The sequence below is a fragment of the Polypterus senegalus genome, chromosome 2 (assembly GCF_016835505.1).
Source record: "Polypterus senegalus isolate Bchr_013 chromosome 2, ASM1683550v1, whole genome shotgun sequence".
In the NCBI taxonomy this organism is placed as follows: domain Eukaryota; kingdom Metazoa; phylum Chordata; class Cladistia; order Polypteriformes; family Polypteridae; genus Polypterus; species Polypterus senegalus.
In genome coordinates this window covers 176,687,284-176,707,572 of record NC_053155.1, presented here as the reverse complement: position 1 = coordinate 176,707,572, position 20,289 = coordinate 176,687,284, and the positions used below count along the sequence as shown (strand labels likewise).

Below are 20,289 nucleotides of genomic sequence, written 5' to 3'. Positions count from 1 at the left end.
AGACAGAGAAGACTTTGAGATTTGAGAAGAAAATGCTTTGTTTGAACCACATCACTGGATAGGCAAAAATTCAAACAACTTTAATAAAGCACGGACATACAGTAGACAATACATTTTTTTGCTTTACTTAGTGTATGTGTTCATTTGTGAGAATCAATCACAATCTTTATTTGGGTGTGGTGAGACTAATAACTTTGTTATCATCACAGAAAAATAAGACATTTGCTAAGTAGCCTATTTGTTTCCATAGGCATGACACATGACATTATGGAGAATATGTTGTATTAAATTGCTTTGAAGTATTATGGGCACATTAACTTTGTCAAAATAAAGAGAAGACTTTGTGAGCGACTTAACACTTTTGCAAAATAGTGTAGAATCTGGTTACACTTTAGCCTTATGAAATGACTTTTGTGGTAATTGCTGCCTCGTGATTTTTTTTTTTTACCAATTTCAGCTTCAATCATACTGAGCTCTACCAAGCCTAATGATCCCCTAATATCCCCTTATAAGAAAATGACAACAAAATCTCTGTCACTCTGCTAAGTAACAGTCTGTGAGGACATCATGGAAAATTCTCAACAGCCATGCCATATACAAACAGAGTACTATGTAAAATGTTTATTTCAGGCTGTGATAATGAAAAATGTTGAGCCTATATGTGGCCATGTCAGAGAGAAAAAGGTTTGTGGTAGAGGTGGTAAACTGTGAACAGCACAATGCCCTTAACTCTGTCCTGGTTTAATACAGTACTAATGCATATCAACATTAAATAATTAAATAAATGCTCTGTGGTCATTTATTTCACTGTGTTTCCCTTTTACTTTTATGATTTCTGAATGGTGTGTTGATGCTTTAAGAAGAAAACAAATCCAGTTGCACACGCTTGTGAGTACATTGGTACGTTATTATCTAACCTTCAAAGCCTTATATGCTCAATTACATATTTCCTGTATATTATTACTTGGGCATCAAAGAATATTTGGAACTTTTTCAAATTTTAGACAGATAGTCTGGGCATCGTGTAATATATTCTCATAATTATATTTCATTCATTGAAGGTGGATGGATCTTACCATAGTTTTAAATAATAGTTTCTTGACTTTCTTTTAATTAAACAAAAAGTGAAGTATTTGTTTCTTCCACAACTTTGGAGTCAGGCATAGATGGGAATAAATGTTAGGTAACCTCCTGTACAGCTATCACGACCTGAGAAAACATCTGCTTGGCATAAACTGTATAAAGGGTATGGGACATCTTTTCTAAAAAGCTCAGTTTTTTTTTAAATATGCCATTCTTTTTGCTGCCTGATGGTAAAAGAGGACTCCTGTGAAAGATAAGAGCTTGAGGGTTTTCAAGGGTTGGCGTTAGGTTCCAATGACAATAGATATATAAATGTCTGAATGGCATTAGTCCTGGTAAAGGTAAAAAGTAAAGGTAAAAAGACCAGGTCACACCTAGTATGGACAGGTTAGGCATCCATAAAAGGTATAACACTGGCAACAGGAAGGCTCATCGTGAACAGGTTAAATCGGGCTTCTAGCTGGTGAACCAGTAAATAGGTACCACTGCTTCTAGAATCCATATTGTGTGTCCTTTAAAGTTTTGATGACTGAAAGTTAAGTAGGGAATTCTCATAGAGGGCTGGGCTGGTGGTTTTAAAAAGAGAAAAAAAAAGTTATTGAAAGTATCCAAAATAACAGACCCAAATCATCAGCTCTATGGATGTCATATAGGTATGGGGCAAAAGTTAGCTGCTGAAGGGCACTACTGGATGTACTGAATAGTAAAATATGGATTGCTGGTTTTGTTTGATGGATTGTGCAAGTAAAAATAGGAAAGATTGGGATAAGGGAACTGACAGTTCTGAAACTGAAGAGGTTTACAGCACGTTGCTGCACCCACCACATGACAAACCACCTGGATTGAGACTGAAATTGAAGGATGAATGAATTAAAAAGGACAAGTAGAATGAGAAATCAAGTTGGGACGTGCTAGAGTACAGTGAGGAGGCGCAAGTAAATTGAAACAGGTGAAGAGATGATGTGTCTGTTCTAACTAAATGAAAGAATAAGACACATAATTTGAATGCAGTTCAGATGATTTTATTCGTTGTCCTCAACCTCTCCTCATCCACCTAACCTGAGATGTCATGAAATCCAGTGAGAGGGACACTCATCCACTCTGGTCTTAATCCCCTGGGTCTAACCCTTTAAAAAGTGACAGTGCCCTGACTAAGCTTCAGTGAGAGAAAAACAAAAATAAAACAATTTTTCAAAACCTGGTCAAATTAGTGCCAGGGGCTGTATTTATTAAATGTCTCAGAATCACTCTAAAGACTTGCATTAAAAGTCACACTAGGATAAGAATGTGTCCTACCACAGAAAAGGACATAAGAAGAAGCTATAAAGCACCCTAGTGCCAGTATCAGTGAGGAGTAGGAGGTCACAATTGAAAATACATTACAGTTTTACAGCACTCCTTGCTGTAAAAGTAGCACTCAGGATGAAGTTTTGTAGTTTTCTTATACTAAAGCTGTGGCTTCATGACAAAGATAATAATCTTTATATATAATACGCTACCGTGGCTGTCCGATTGTTTGTCCAGGATTTTAATTCACCTGTAGCTCGCAAATCGTTTAACCTATTGACCTGAAATTTGGTACACATAATGTATACAACATGAATTCTACTATCTGCTTTTGGGGTGACCTCCAAGGTTATTCTTCTTTTTATTTTCTTTATTAAAGAATCAACTCTCGGCAGCAGGTGGCCGTGTAACGCATGTGTACGGTTGCCATTCTCATTCCCTCGCACCTTCGCCGTCACTTTCCCTACCTCTTCATATCTTAAATCACTCTTGAGGCAGATTGAAGACTTTAGTGCCAGCTTAAGTGAAAAATGAAAGAAAACGTACTAAGTAATTGCAACACAAACACTGACTTAATCAGTTTTAACACGAAAAGATGCAATTGAAAGAAGAGAAGAAGCGGGCTGCTAGAGAAAAGAAGAGCTGCACAGGAAGCAGCAAGCACATCAACCACTGGGCAAACAAATGCTAAACATACGGAGAAAGAGTATGAAGACTAAGTCAAGTGTGTTACTGGTAATAATAATAATAACAATAATCACAGTAGAAGAAAACAAAAGAAAACATAACAAAATTGGATATTGTGTTAAGCAGCACATAATGGCAGCCACTTTGCAACATCATGAATACTATGGTAATGAACACAGAGATGGAAAGATTGAGACACACAAACAGAATGAGAATAAAGCCTGATAATGGGTACATTTATTTTAACAGTCAATGCTTCAGGGATTGTTCCTGCCTTTTCCCTAATCTGAGATGCTTGGTAAATATAGGCACAGATTTTAAAACTGCATATGATAATGTTTGGTATACTGTTACAGAAATTATTATTATCCGTATGCCAATGTGTATATGGAGCAACATTTTAAAGCACTGCTAGGGCACACTGCTTTAAGAAAACAATTAGCCTTTTCCAGGCACTGCTGTTTGAACTAGGCAGAATGATGTAAAAAAATTGCAGATTTTAGAAGAGGCTACTCCTAAAATACATAACTATTTAGTGAATGTGGGGATAGTTTAAGGGATGTGTAAAAGAAAGAATAGGATGAACACTGGAATAGAATGAATGAAGCATTTGAAAATAATTCCAGGGTGAAGCTAATTTGTAGGCCTCTGTTTGTTCCTGGATAGCAAGACTGTATAAGAAAGTGTCTTGTGCTGAATGGGGGAAAACACAATATAGACTGCATAAGTACACCATTACATGTAAAGCACATAAAAAGTAAAGAAACAGCAGGAAAGGATTTTATCTATACAAACCTAATACTTCATATAACAGCCTCAGGGTTACTGTAGTGAAACCTGACTTCAGTTATCTCTAGGAGTCCAATGTTCAGGAGCAGACCGTGATGCTTGTTTTATTTGTAAAGAACAGAGCCATTACAAGAAAGGATGTTCCTAGAATGTGGCAAATTGCACATCTGGTGATTTCCTTACACTATAAATAAACTTCTTTAACCCAATATGGAAACACAGGGCAGCAGTCATCAGCTTTATCAATGTTTTTTTCTGTGCTAACCTTTTTTATTCTCTCTGCTCCAGAAACCTATGTCACTGCACAAGTTTGAGAAAAGGCTACTAGATTTTTAACTAACGCTGGGAAAGCAACAGTCCACATAGGAAGCATCAGAATTCCCAAGGTCCCCCTGGTTGAATTGCTCTATTGTTGTGATAAGAGTAGAACACACCTACCTCTGTCTTAGAAATTCTGAGCATTCATATAAAGTTAGACCCACTTCAAGATGACCATTCTTTTCTGTTTTCAAATAGAACTCTAGAAAACCTCCTTTGTCAAAGTGACACCCTGTGTAGTGGCAAGGTTGGCACAAGACCACACAGTGGGCATCTTGTAGTGCAGGACCGACCAGGATCAGATTGTTGTTAAGTCAGACATGGAGAATGGAGACACAGACACAAAATGGTGGTAATTCCAAAAGTGGGTTTATTTACAGGTGCAACAAAACAACAGAAATACTATCCCAATTAAAAATAGTGAACACTATACAGTATACGGTAAAGTGTCCAGTCCCCAAAAATGAAAAATACAGACAGAAATGTATACACACAAAAATTGGTAGTCTTCCTAAATGAAGAAAAGGAGCTCAGGAGGAAACTACATATGTAACAAAGTCCAAAGAATGTCAAAAATATTTACAAGGAAAAAAACTGTAGATACAAGAACAAAAACGAAGTGCACCAAAACCCAAAATCTATATAAATACCTCCACCAAAATAAAGCTGCAATAGGACGTATCTATAATACATACACGAAATTTACTAAATAAGGCACAAGCCGCTGTTTGGTATACTTAAGGGGGCCTGAAATATTCACACCACCGAGTCTAAAGTAAATCCTAAAGAGACAGGAAGTTCCTCTTATAGTCGGGGCACAAACGTGTACCCAATCCTGCGACACGCTGCTCCCTTTAACCAATCGCGTCACCATCAGGTGCTTTCTGCACAGGTGCTTCGCTCAACCTTTGTAGGGCATGTAATAAATAGTGCTAGCGGCCTCGCGTGTGCGCGAGTGAGGACGAGCGCGAACTGGTGTGCATCCCAATACGCTTCCTCGGAAGAGCCGATGCGCACTACAAAAGGAAGTTTCTTTTCTTTGTAAATTCCTTCCTCACGCTAATGCATGCATGTATGCACGTACGTACGTTCATACACAAAACACTTCGCACCACACTTGGCCAACAGAACGAGTAAAGAGGCGCTCGCCTTCATGACAGGGTAAGCGCAGCGTCCTTCTGCAGGCCTGACGCGCCCGACCTCACGCCGGCGTCCCGCTGCGTGAACCCGCATAAGACAAAGTTAAAATGACCGCGAATGCGCACCCTGCACTTAATGACTTAAACAGGTATGTGATTTAATGTTTATTTTGAAAAGTCCACTTTAACCAATCCATAGGACCTTGCCCTTAAAAGTGGTAATGCCTGGTAGGCGGATAACCACAGTCATCTGCAGTGTACCCCCAAAGCATTGAGTTAAGTAGTTAAGGAATGGGTCTTTATGGTTAAGGCATCCCTTCAAAAATATCTTCTTTCGTTTATAAGTGACCACTTAAATTTTAAGTTATGTGATGCACTAGATGGTGTAGTTTGCAGCTTATCGACACATTGACAAGGACATTACCAAAATAACAGGTCATTGCCGATGTGTGCCAGTTTGATCCTATGGCCCATGTCCACCTTGTATATCTACATGCAGCTGCTGATGCTTATTTGAAATTAATATTCATATATATCATATTACTAATCCATCACTCTGTAGCTGGCTTTCTCTCATGCATTGCCACTTTTCACTGTGACTCACTAGTCAAATATGAGCTTGTAATTTTATCTTTTATGATCCTTGTCTAATTATTCAACATCACAAGGTTAGGAGTCCCACCACTGTTAAAAGGCTATCTTCAGCAATCTCCTTTATCACATAAATGAAGATTCTGAACTTTTTGTAGGTGGTTCTTCCCTTTTTCTCTTCCACTGGGACCTTGTGTGGCTAAACCATCAATGCTTCTATGTATTGCATTAAATCCATTTGCTTGATCTCTATTGGTTCTGCCCAGTCTGGTGATATATCTGCTCTTTCCTGAACAAATATTCTCACTTGTAGTTGTCATGACATGTTAGGATTCTTCTTAAATATAGCCACATAGTGACTATCGTTTTGTATACAATCCTTTTTCATTCTTTAGTTGTTGTGAACTCTACTGATAGAACTGAAGACATCTTGGAATGCTTGTCTCATTACTATGCCAAGAAGACAGCTCTATCTATTATTGGGCCTATTGTATTATCTGGTTTGTCTGCCCTGCGGTGGGTTGGCACCCTGCCCGGGATTGGTTCCTGCCTTGTGCCCTGTGTTGGCTGGGATTGGCTCCAGCAGACCCCCGTGACCCTGTATTCAGATTCAGCGGGTTAGAAAATGGATGGATGGTTTGTCTGCCACCTCCTTCCTACATCCTGATCTTGCAAACATTGATGGGTTCTAAGAAATTGCACCCCTCTCAGAAATATAGTTGTAGACTTCAAAGGGCTGTTTTTTTGGATGATGCTGATAAGACAGTGGTGCTCCACTGATGGTCACGCAGGGGTAGCCCAGTCTGTTCTTTAATGACTTTTATCATTTAATGGTTGTAAGGAGTAGAACGTCGGTGTTAATCAAACATGATTTGCACCTGGGTACATCACCCTGCCTTAACAAATTTGTGAAAATTGTATGAAACGCCCATTAGATAGATACTTTATTAACCCCAAGGGGAAATTCACATAATCCAGCAGCAGTATACTGATACAAAAAACAATATTAAATTAAATAGTAATAAAAATGCATGTAAAAGCAGACAATAACTTTGAGTAATGTTAGCATTTACTCCCCCGGGTGGAATTGAAGAGTAGTGTGGGGGAGGAACGATCTCCTCAGTCTGTCAGTGAAGCAGGACAGTGACAAAAGTCTGTCACTGAAGCTACTCCTCTGCCTCGGAAATTACACTGTTCAGTGGATGCAGTGGAGTCCATTATTTAAGTATCATGCATACCTGCCACATACATTCCCAAGCCATGGGAACCTTTTTCATAAATGCCAGTACATGTTGTCCAGTTATCTAAGCAAAATGTAGCATGAACATGTTTTGGTGATTGTAGACATGTTGAGGAAGTAGAGACAGGCAATCTCTTGAAGAGGAGCCAATACAAAAACCATAGATAAATATTTTGCACATTCCAGGATCACTTTTACAATAGCTAGTGGCAGTTGCATACATTTTGTTTGTAAAATTAGTCTCAGAGTGTATGTAAGAGGCTATAAATCCACCTCCACCTGTACTGTACTTATCACTCACAGCTGCAGAACAAATTAATGCTACTTTGCAAAGCAATGTGACAAAAAAAAATTTGCAATGAAACAGGACTTAAAATGCTGAAACTTCAATCCTTATATTTTTCAGGATGACATCTTCCTCAGTTATCTCATACAGTCAAGAAGACAGACTTGTATCTATTATCTCAAAGGACACATTTCCATTCTATTGCTTTAACTAGACTGCTCCGTTCACTTACCAGTTACAAAGGTGTTTTCCAAAGCTACTGGGGAGTGCTATTCCTTCTAGCCCAAAGACTTTTTCTACATAAGGAAATCTGCCATTGATCCTCATTGGAAGCGACCTTTCCAAGCAAAACTCACCACCCCTTCTGGATCCACGCCTCTCCTTATTGTCTAGCACCTCATTTGGATGAGAGGCAGATGGCACTGCCAAAGACAACTCATTGGATTTCATGACAAATGTGCTCAGCATATCTTGCTCTGTCCATCATGAATATCATCATAGTACTTTTATCCCACTATCACTACCACTATTGTTGTCTCTTGATGGGTTAATGCTTACCTTCCTAGTGCAACCAAAAGAAGTTTACTTCTTCTCTCTGTTATGTTAACTTCTTTTAAAATATTGAGGATTTCTACAGAAATACAATTCACATAGCTTTAATAGTAGCATCCTGTGCAAACATTGAAACTTTTCACCCATTTGCATCCTAGCCTGCAACGGTGGATAGAATGATTTTTTCAGGTACCACATGTAACTCTCACTTTCCGCAGCCATGACGTTATAGAAGGACAAGGGTATTGATCTGAAAGGCAGAATATTGGTTAGGGCAGGGGTCCTCAATCCCAGTCCTGGAGAGCTGCAGTGGCTGCAGGTTTTTGTTCTGACCTGGTTGCTTAATTAGAAAGCAATTCTTGCCAATAAAGCACTAACAAGCTATGAAATTAAATTAACTCTGCTATGTCAGGTCATTCTCATATCCTAGATTTTCTTTCCCTTTCTATCATGCAAATGATTTGAAGGCTAAAATGGACGAGTAATTCTCAGTCCTTCACTTTTTTCTCTTCATTTTTCTTCCAAGTATTTAATTAAACCCAATAGTGCAGATAAATACACACAGGTGTAAATGTAAATAAGCTAAATGGAGAAATGCTGCTCTCTCTTGTCATTTGCATGTTATTGATAATAAGGAGCAATTAAAATAGCTGTTTAAGACAAAATTAAGCAATAAGGGCTCAAAATCACTAAAGTGAAGCAGAAGTGTTACTTTAGCAATAAGTGCTTTTTATTAAGCAACTGGGTTGGAGCAAAAACCTGCAGCCACTGCGGCTCTCCAGGGGCCTCATGTATAAACGGTGCGTATGCACAGAAATGTTGCGTAAGAACTTTTCCACGTTCAAATCGCGATGTATAAAACCTACACTTGGCGTAAATCCACGCACTTTTCCACGGTACCTCATACCTTGTCGACGCAAGTTCTCCTCGGTTTTGCAGACTGGCGGCACCCAGCGTCAAAGCAGTGCTACTGTTCCTGTGTGGTTACACCTTATTTTCCTGACGCAGCTTTATAAATACACCGAAACTAACCGCATATTGTTTATTAGTGTAATGCATCTGATTGTAATTAACTTGTAACAATATAATGGTAGAGGGAACAGCCATAGTATTCCAAATACCATAACTGCTTTAGCGTTGTTACTCTCCTTCTTCTTCTTCTTTCAGCTCCTCTTGTTAGGAGTTGCCACAGTGGATCATCTTTTTCAATATTTCTCTCACTGCACCACTCAGAGTATTTATATCACTGTATCTGAGTGTGAATCACAGCAGCAGCTGATCGGAAAGGGAATTATCGGTATACAGCTTCAAGGACACGCTGTCTCAGCCACTGCAAAATGTTTTAAAGCCTTTCCTGTACGGACCTCGCGGTTCAGAAACAGAAACGATATCATTTATAAGGTGAAATTCAGCAAAATATGTTTATTAAATTATACAGATAAAACTTTAACTTCATTTAAATAATCTATATTCTTCACTGGGAGTGTCGTTAAGGATAGAATAATTAAACATGTACTACGAAGATATTTCAAAGTTTTTTAAACGCTTTGAAGAATCGGCGCTAAGCTTACAGATGGCTTAACGTCTATTACAGAGCTGATTGTATGGCGATCGGTTACTTGGGTAAAGAAAAGCACTGACTGCAGTGACGGCTACGCCAATATATATTGAATATAAAACAGAAAGAGAAAATAACAACACAGCTAAAAACACAGCGACAAATTTCGCAAAAGTTAAATGCTTGTGTCATGAGCACGAGGCGGCTATGCAGCCATCCACTGTGCATAAGCTACCTTACTGACGGGCGGGCGAAGGAGCCACCGATTCTTCCTCTGCCCAGTGCCACCACAAGCCTAGAGCCGCCCCTGATTGTACTGCTGCAATAAATTATTTCATCGAAGTGAAACACATGTTTAATAACGTGCTTTAACTCCTATCATCATGAAAATGATATCACGTATACATCTCAGTATTTTAGTTATTCAGAGAACTGTAATATTACGAATGTAATGGATTCTGTGTCCAGTTGGAGGAAGAGAGCCGGTTTAAAAAGCAAGTAGTGATTCACACACACAGAGCACATAGAAGATCAAATACAAAACAAAGCATTTAACGTGCTACTTTAATTATGATGTGATTTGAGAAACTGGTTAATTAAACGATTTTAAGATGAAGTTTATGATGTTCTACTTTAATGACAAAATAAACTACGTGATTAAAGTGGAAATGTTGAGATTGAAGTTGACATTTCGTGCTTTTTCCCCACTGTGTGCCTTTTTTCTCTGTACCCTAATAAGCTTTCATATGACACTCAGACAGTGGGCTTACAACTCGGCTTTTCACGCGACTTTGATATGTGACTTCTTTTTATTTCCGGCACTGTGCGATTTGTGAATGTGAGCTTTCAAGTTTCTCCAACACGCTATGTCACTCGATCAACTTCCTTTTGTTGATTATACCACGGTTTATTTGAACAAATAGTATGTTTTTCCTTTGCCTCCACTTGGTATTCGCTGAAATTCTTATATTTTCCCTGTGCTTTTCCCATTGTCTTTTCACAGAAGGCTGCGCTTAAGGGCGATTTATATTGATTTGCATATTCAAATAGGCGTAATTCTGGGAGAATTTGGGGTGTTACATAATGCGCGTGCACGAGCGTTAGTTTTCACGCTGGTCGGGATTTATGTAGCGGAAGAACGTGGAAGTTGGAGTACGCACAGATTCCTGCATCTGGATTTTTCTGTGCGTAAGCACATTTCAGCTTTTGTGCTTACGCCATGTTATAGTGCGAGTTCTACGCACGGCGTTATACATGAGGCCCCAGGACTGTGATTGAGGACCCCTGGGTTAGGGGATTTCACTTCCCCATGCATTGTCCACATATCATTCATGTAGGCATCACCACTGGAAACTGTTGCCAATTCTAAAGCCTCTGCTACAGAAGTATTGAACTGATAGATTCGTCACTCTTCCCATTTACTGTGTTAAAGCCATCTGTCTACTGTTTTCCCAAACCCTATTTTCTAATGGGGTTACTGCGCTGTATCAGATTAAACTAAACTACATTAAGATAAGTTGATCCACTAGGACCAGAAGATAGGTAGGTAGATAGATACTTTATTAATCCCCAAGGGGAAATTCACATATGCCAGCAGCAGCATACTGATAAAACCAATATTAATGAAATAGTGATAAAAGTGCAGTGCAAGTTAAAAAATGCAGGTATTGGCTAACAGACAATATCATTGTATAATGTTAAGATTTACTCCCTCGGGTGGAATTGAAGAGTCGCATAGTGTGGGGGAGGAACAATCTCCTCAGTCTGTCAGTGGATCAGGACAGTGACAACAGTCTTTCGCCGAAGCTGCTCCTCTGTCTGGAGATGGTACTGTTCATCTGATTCTCCATGATTGACAGGAGCCTGCTCAGCACCCATCACTCTGCCACAGAGCTGTCAAACTGTCCAGCTCTGTGCCTACAATCGAGCCTGCCTTCCTCACCAGTTTGTCTAGGCATGAGGCATCCATCTTCTTTATGCTGCCTCCCCAGCACACCACCACGTAGAAGAGGGTGCTCGCCACAACCGTCTGATAGAACATCTGCAGCATCTTATTGCAGATGTTGGACTGGGCTTATGTGAAGGAATATTTGAACCTTAATCAAACTTTAGACAAGTAGCCTGTGTACAGTGTAAACCTTTGTCAAGCAAGCTGGATTACATTTATAAACTTGCTTGAGAAAGTGTTGATGTTACTAACTTTTATCAATCAAGTTATTTACTGTCTTTCTCAAGGACCAATGTGTAGGCTAATAGTACAAACAGGAGTGTTGTTAGTTGAACTATAAAAACTGCTTGAAACATCCTCAAAATTATATTTCATCCATTTAAAGTGGACCTCCTTGTGGGTTAAGATATAGGTTATGGACTTTCACTTGCCTAAACAAAGAGTGAAGCTTTGTTTCTTTCACTAGAAAAAGTACGATTTTCTTGGGACTTGCATTGCAGGACCAGAAGTCTGAATGCTTGACTGAGGAAAGTGCACAGATGATATCTTCATGTCCAGTTAGTCAAACAACTATATGCACTTGTATGCAATTTAGCAGTCATTATTTAATCCTACAATAATTTTGTGCTCAAGGGTTAATCCCGTTTCTCAGGAAGACTAATATTTTTGTGTTTAAATTTCAGATTAAAATTCAGACGTGCTGAGAATGGAGTCCTGGCCTGCACAATACATAGATGATTAATGAGCAAACTTGGCAGACTTAGTGAGGCTGAGTGTCATTTTATTAATCAAAATCCTGCACTCAAAGTCACTAATGGGGAACTATTGTAGCCAAGCTTATTGTTTTCTTATTTACACTAAATTATTTAAATGCCACAATGTACTCTTTGATGTAGTATGTGTTTGGAAGTGGAGTTTAGGCCTTTGTGAAATATGTTTACAATTTATGTAATCTTAAACTGTTTGGTTCCCAGTCAGACATGTTTGTAGGATTCTAGCTGAAATCGTAGTCCAGAGCCTACCCTGATTGCACCAGGTATGATGCAAGAACAAACTATAGATGGGATTCTAGCCCATTTCTAAATATACACACGCACATACACTCATACCCACTCATATGGGATCAACTTAATGTCAAGGTCAACATCAATTTATTTATAGTGCACATTTAAAACATCAGTAATGCTGTTGCCAAAGTGCTTTACAATAAAACATACAATAAGCATAAATAAAATAAACAGAATAAAATACAATAAAACACAATAAAACCAGCAGTAATTGAAACAAACAAATGACTCGTAAGGTGAAGGATACCATCAGTATCACTAAAGGTCACTGAAAGCTAGAGAATAGAAATGTGTCTTCAATCTAGTTTTAAATAGTTCAGTTGAAGGTGACTCCTTAATGTAATTAGGTAATTAATTCCACAGATAAGGTGCAGCAGATCCAAAAGCCCTTTTCGCACTTAGTACGAGGGACAACAAGAGACGACTGACCAATAGATCTAAGCTCTCTGGATGGCTAGTGTAAAACCCACAATTCAGATAAACAGACAGGGGCATACTCATGTACTGAAAAACAAGTAGCAAAATTTTAAAATCAGTTCTGAAACTAACACAACCAGTAGTGCAGAGTGGTTAAAATTGGAGATACACAATTAAATGTTTCCTGTACCAACCAAACAACAAGAAGCAGCATTGCGAGCAAACTTGGACCTATGTATCAAGGATTTGCTGTTTCCATAATACAACGAATTATAGTAATTAAACGATCCTTACCTTTGACTAAAAGATGAAGCTGAAAAAAAACAACTCTTGACCACAGAATTAATCTGTTTCTCAAAAGGGAGGTTATGGTTAAAAATAACACCAAGATTATGAACTTAAGGTGTGCAAAAATCCATGAAATAGACAAGGAACTAAAATCAGTTTGAGCTTTGGCTGCAGGACCAGCTATCAGCACTTCCATTGTATTTTGATTACGATCGAGACAATTGTCAGACATCCAGGAGCTTAGTTCAAGAGAGTTGTTCAGCTTATTCATTGCAAACATGCACTCAGGAATATAAACCTGTGTGTCATCAGCATAACAGTGAAAAGAAATACTTCCTAAAAATGGCTCCTATGAGATGAACATATATAGATCCCTGAGAAACACCACATTTAACTGGAGCTGGAGACAAACAAGAGGAATTGAAATTCACTGAAAAGTGTCTGTCTACCAGTAAGGTTATGACCCGAACCAGTTTAGAGCAGTCCTTTGATGGTCACAATCGCAGTAAATTACATGACTTTGGGATGTAAAGAAATCTGTATTACCCAGCATACGTTCATGCATAATTTTCAAAGGGAGAAGTAGCCACTTTAACCACTGTTTCCTGACAAAAAAATGAATGGAAAGAAAGTTTCAGAAATATTGACAATACAAAAAGTATTTGCTTTCTCATTTTGCTGGTTGAGCCTTCTTATAGCTACAGTTAGTTATTGCTTTCCTTATTTAGCCTGTACTTACTCCATATTTTCTTTCTGTCCAGTTACTGTACACTGAAATTATTATAAGCAATAGACTAAATAAGCTTGTAAATAAATCAAGTAATGCTTTAAACCTGTATAATTGCAATGAAAATGAAAGGCACAACACTAAATGAAGATTTCTTAAATGAAAGTACCAGTCACTAACCTCTTCATTTTGGTATGCTGTGACTGCAATAAACTGGGTTTCTGGAAATGACAGGTTGGTGACCATTTTATGACTTCCTCCAACTCTCACAATGTGGATCTGAGGCTCATACTTGTGCAGGGAATTCAGCATGATCTACAATGGAAAAAGAACAAGGTGAGGACTTGCAATTTCAGTTGTTTCCTTTTTCTCAACATTTAATTTTTTTATACCGATTTTGAAATAAGCAAACAAAAATTAACTGGAAATAAGGGAAAGAAAGTCAAATATGGCATGCTTGCAGCTTTTGAAACAGTTTTTAGAGGAAGAATGTTTCAAAACAAGGCAATTGGTTGAAGGAATGGGTCAATGTGGCTATATGTAATTCATGAAATGCAAAATGGTTATGACAAATTCAGGTGTCACACAAATGGACAATGAAAATACTAGGGAGCTTTTTGATCCTTCAGTAATATTTCTACCAAAAATGCATCAAGGAAACTGTGGTCAAAATTTTATCTTAAAGATTAAAGGCAGGAGAAAAGCTGTTCATTGTATCTTTTAATTACTCCTCAGCAAAATGCCTTGGAGGGAGCATTCCATTACAGAATGGTCTGGGAAACAAAGAATAGAGGTTCATTTTATAAACTGTTGAATTTACATACAGTGTCAATCAATGCATACATTTTACTCTGGTTGGTTCATTGGTTTACACCCAAATGATTTATATAAAATAAAAGTCTTATATTCTGGTTCTTGTACCTTTTGAGATGAGACACAACCCTTGAAATTTCTGTGCATATAACAACTGTCCATTCTAGTTTATAGGACATGTGCTGATTTCTTAGTCATCTCTTAGTCATCCTTCAGTACATTTTGTATATTACATCAACCTTTCTTCTGGTACATTCTTTATTTAATTGAGCATCAATTAAAGTTATTAAAGTGTACATTTTGTTGTTCACTTGACCTTTATTTGGTTTCCCACATTTCCCACATTTACTAACCCTTTATGCTATTTCTTTAACATGAATGCTATGTTACCCTAAAATTATTCTTCCACAAAACAATATTGTGTAATACTCTCACCTGAACTTTCAATGTGTCTATAGAATAGAACAGTGACATACTGGTTTATGCGTTCGGAAGACAGAAAAGATATTTTGTCATCTTCTTTTCATTAATCAAATCTGGCAACATCTGCAAATGACATCTCAGCATGGAACCCAGGAAAATTACAATAAAGCTAAAAAATATCTACTTTTGGTTATGCACATTCTGCTCCCACTTATTCAGTACTGAATTAGTACAGAAATATGGGGGGCAAGAGCTAATTCAGGTGGCAAGGCATAAGCCAACCCTCTAAAGTCAATCTTGGGGAGATCTCACACTTGCTCATACATGTACGCAATCTATAGCTGCCAATCAATCTACTGCTTAATCTCAAAATTAATATAGCTATTTATCAATGACCATTCATGTTTTCAAATAAAATGACACATCATACTCACTGCTTTACTGTAAAACAGATACACATTTTAGGATTTTTCCTCTGCAGGCCAGTATTTTAATATCTAAAGTACACATCTGTAATGCAGGTAAGCATAAGCTTTCTTAGAAACTGTTCAGCCCATTAACATGATCTACAGAAAGTACTGTCATGGAGTGGACCTCTGTACATGATATAAAAACACAGAAAAGTTAATAACAGTATAATTGCTGTTTTCCCCTGGAGGAGTGACAATTATGAGAAGACTTTTACAGTTGGCAAGCAGTATTTTCACATTGTCAATAACTAGAGTGTCACTATGGGCTCTGTACACTACGAAAAGAATCTACTTGACCTTGCTGCCACTTTAATGCAAACAGTTTTGTGTTTAGGTGTGCTGAACTCAGAATGTGTTATAGAAACTCAATTACCATTTCAGTTTGGTTTATTTTTATATTTAGTACTACTGTTCAGAAGGTCGGAGTTTCATTCTGGTTTACAAATATAGGCATCCGTTGTCAAACCCACTTAATCTAATTCAGGGTCAAGGGACACGTCAATCAATCAGCACAGCACCCCTTAACAAAGAACTATATAGTACTGTTAAGAAAGACAACCGAAAAGCATGCTCCTTGCAAGGAATTACACTGATGCCACCTAGATAGAAACTTCTATAAAAAAACAATTAGATTCTTCCATTTTCTAAATATTAATGTAATGATTTGGGTGTCTTGGAACATGCAGAATTTAATTCTGCACATAACTGTTGAATCAAGTTATTGTTATATGACCCATTTTGCAATCTGATTTTTGGCTGCCTTGAATGACAAAGCCATATTATTTACTAGCAACTTGTGTTGAAGACATTCGGCATCTGTCAAGCGTTGTAAGTATACAACTCGGTTTCATCGATAACTTCATGTCCAGCTTTTGAGAGTTTAAACATTCATAAACATCAAAGTGTCCACTACTGAAATCGTCACCTGTGAATCTAAGATGTTTAAGAGGCATTGGTGGTTGTCGAAAGGTGTAAAATATTTGGCCATTCCGGTACACTTGAAAGCGACAACCGAACAATTCAGCGGCAGCCATCAACTCACATGCAGATCCATAGGTGAAGGGCTTAAGCATTTAACTCTTACAGTGCTCCTGTGTAGTATAATTATCTCATAATAAATGAACAATAAAACAGCAGAGAAGCCGTGGATTAAATAAAAAGGCTGTAGTTATCCGCAGGGAGACGTGAATCCCGTGGCGAAGCAAGGAAGGGAATGTAGAGACTGGAGCGATGGACGGCCTTATATAGGCAGGCAGCCAACAACGTGGAAGGTGTTGGGATGGGGGACCCAACGCCGCCTCACACGGTGACCGAGCTGCAGGCAATGGACGTATATATGTATGTAAGTAAGTAGGGTTCAGTTAGCGTTGGGAACCTGCGTACCAAATTTCTTGAAGATGGGCCCGAATGTAATAAAGACCGTTGAAAAGTTCAATATGGCGGCCTACAGTGGCATCATACCACCGAAATAAGTACATACTTTGGTTTCGATTAGCGCAGGGAAGCCGGCTACCAAATTTCATGAAGATGGGGCCATAAATAAGAAAGTTCAACATGGCGAACATTGTCAACCGTTATGACCGTTGCGCGTAGAATTTCGAAATGAAACCTGCTTAACTTTTGTAAGTAAGCTGTAAGGAATGAGCTTGCCAAATTTCAGCCTTCTACCTACACGGGAAGTTGGAGAATTAGTGACGTTGGAAAGTTCAATATGGCGGCTGACAGTGGCGTCATACCACCGAAATAAGTACGTACATTGGTTTCGGTTAGAATTTCGAAATGAAACCTGCTTAACTTTTATAAGTAAGCTATAAGGAATAAGCCTGCCAAATTTCAGCCTTCTACCTACACGGGAAGTTGGAGAATTAGTGATGAGTGAGTGAGTGAGTCAGTGAGGGCTTTGCCTTTTATTAGTTTAGATTCTTGCTATGCTAGTTACTGATCAGGTGATACTGTGGTCAGGTTATGGCTTGAGTTATCATTCCTGGCTTATACAAAATAGCAGCAGGCTACTAATTTTGTCCAAATTTCTGGATACTGTGTGCATTCTTGCAGTACATTTATCCATCCATCCATTTGCTAACCCGCTGAATCCGAATACAGGGTCACGGGGGTCTGCTGGAGCCAATCCCAGCCAACACAGGGCACAAGGCAGGAACCAATCCTGGGCAGGGTGCCAACCCACCGCAGGACACACACAAACACACCAAGCACACACTAGGGCCAATTTAGAATCGCCAATCCACCTAACCTGCATGTCTTTGAAATGTGGGAGGAAACCGGAGCGCCCGGAGGAAACCCACGCAGACACGGGGAGAACATGCAAACTCCACGCAGGGAGGACCCGGGAAGCGAACCCGGGTCTCCTAACTGCGAGGCAGCAGCGCTACCACTGCGCCACCGTGCCGCCCTGCAGTACATTTAGCTATTTAAAAATCAATTTTGGCAGTTAGGTTTTTCACATGCTTTTTGACTTTAGCTTTCATATTTCAAATAGCGTTTTGTTATTTGATTCATAACATTTTTTGGCTTTTGACCTTTATTTTTCCAGACTACATTTGATTCTAACTTCATGATTATTGTAGGTTTCTAATTATGTGCTATTTTTGAGAATTGTGGCAGAATTATAGCGTAAAAATAGCTTAATTATGATTAATGTGTATTAAGCTAATGCTGTCATGAGTTGCCACCCTTGGTGTTTTTTTCTATGTGGGCTTGTGGGCTCATCAAATCTTAATTCCACCCCGAGTCAAGAGTTCTCGCTGTTGCCTAATGTTTCTCCTCCTTTCTCCCTAACAGATCTGATGATCAGCAGCAGCAGTTACATTACTTCCGGTTCACAAATGCCTGATCCTGCCTCTTCCACTCTGCCTTCTTTTTAGGGAGTTCCACTGTCATCGTGAGTCAGTCTGAAAAGACGTTCTTTGTATTACTGACTTTTTTTATTTAGTGACATCAAATATACAGAGTTCACCTTACACTTCCCCACCTTTTCATAATCTTTCTGTTTTATATTTTACACCTGTTAAGTTTTTAAACCATATAGATTTTGTTTTTCCTGCTTTATTTATTTTTGGACTGATTATTTGAATATATCATGTTATAAAACTTCCACATAGCCTAGTTAGGTGTATTTTGTTCATCCATTGCTATCCTGTCTGTCACGATTTAGGCCAGAGCTAATACTAGATCCTTTTTGTGAGTGGCTTTTCTTTTGCTCTTTTGGTATTTATACTTTTTTGCAAATATTTTTGATTTGAGCTTTGTAATCACATATTAATCTTTGATTCATGATAGTCTTCTTGGATGTTTTCATATCCCGATCTGTACCAGTTTCACAATGCTGTCACAAATTCATCCCATGGCAGCAGAAAGGTTAGCAGGCAATTAAAAAGAAAACAAAATTACTCTAGTAACCTTATCATTGTTTGAAGTGCAAGGCTGTTGCATCCAAGTTGTGCTATTATCTCGGTACATAACATCAGTCCTAGCTGTCCAAGTTGCCAAACATCTCCTTTACATTATCTGGTTATATTATCTGTGAAAGTTTACTCAGTGGGAGAAAATTGTGGGGGGACTAAGGTGTGATACCAAGCAGTGACAAGCTGAAGCCTATGCTAAGGGTACAATCTTGATTATAGTAATATCAAAAGTAAGGTGCCCTTTGTTGAGTACAGTGAATGCAAATGGAGAACATCATTGCATTAGATGTGTATACCTGTCATGGTGAGGCAACTGCACTGACCCCATGAGACAACAGTAATGCTAGATCCGTAGACTATAATAGTTTGCTAACTCGTTTAGGTTACATTGCTCGTGCATCTGCTTAGCAGCAGGGCTTAAGGCTGTGGGCTGCAGTATCCCATGTTGAGGCTACTGAACAAATAACACTTGTACAACTGGGGTGATATGACGTGTTAGTCATTATGGATGTAGTGAGAAGTTAAGCAAAATGACACCTTTTATTGGCTAACTAGAAAGATTACAATATGCAAGCTTTCAAGGCAACTCAGGCCCCTTCTTCAGGCAAGATGTAATACAGAAACTGGAATTCCCTGTGCTTATATAGAAACTATGGCAGATACAGCACTGGAAAACCTTTAAGTGAGACATCTTAAGATGTAAAAAAATAATAGACCTATCCAGGCTAAGGTTCATTTAGCAAGAGAGGAGAACAATGTATATAGTCAAGATCTTTTGATAAGATAACTGTCCAACAAACAGTTGTTCTTTTGAAGTTTCTGATGAGTTTTTTCATACAATGTGGATCTGTAGTCAGGTTATCTGGGATAGTTCGAGATATGCAAACAATCCTTCTATGTGGCCATAAAACTCTTGTCTGTATTCAAACCATGTTGTAATGTGTTCAATTTTAGCAAGAGTTTAACCTCCCATTCTTTTCTATCTTGCTGTGTTCTAAAGTTGCCCATAAGCACAGTGACTTTTAAGTCCATCTTACAGTGTCCATGGCTGTTCAAGTGAGTTGCTACAGGAACATATCTGTTGCCATGTTTAATGTGGAACCTGTGTAAGTTCTTATTTTGCCGGAGTGTTTTTCCAGTTTCTCCTCACAGAGAGTGCAGTGTTGGGACATTAGGTAGGCCAC

General features: G+C 38.5%; 1 protein-coding gene across 1 annotated transcript in view; it reads right to left on the bottom strand.

The window, feature by feature from the left end:
• Positions 1–20,289, bottom strand: part of tbx19 (T-box transcription factor 19) — a 101,803-nt gene that overhangs the window by 30,379 nt on the left and 51,135 nt on the right. Inside the window, exon 3 of the mRNA XM_039744966.1 lies at positions 14,158–14,292. Coding sequence (XP_039600900.1) covers positions 14,158–14,292 — 135 coding nt within the window. The remainder of the gene's footprint in view (positions 1–14,157; positions 14,293–20,289) is intronic.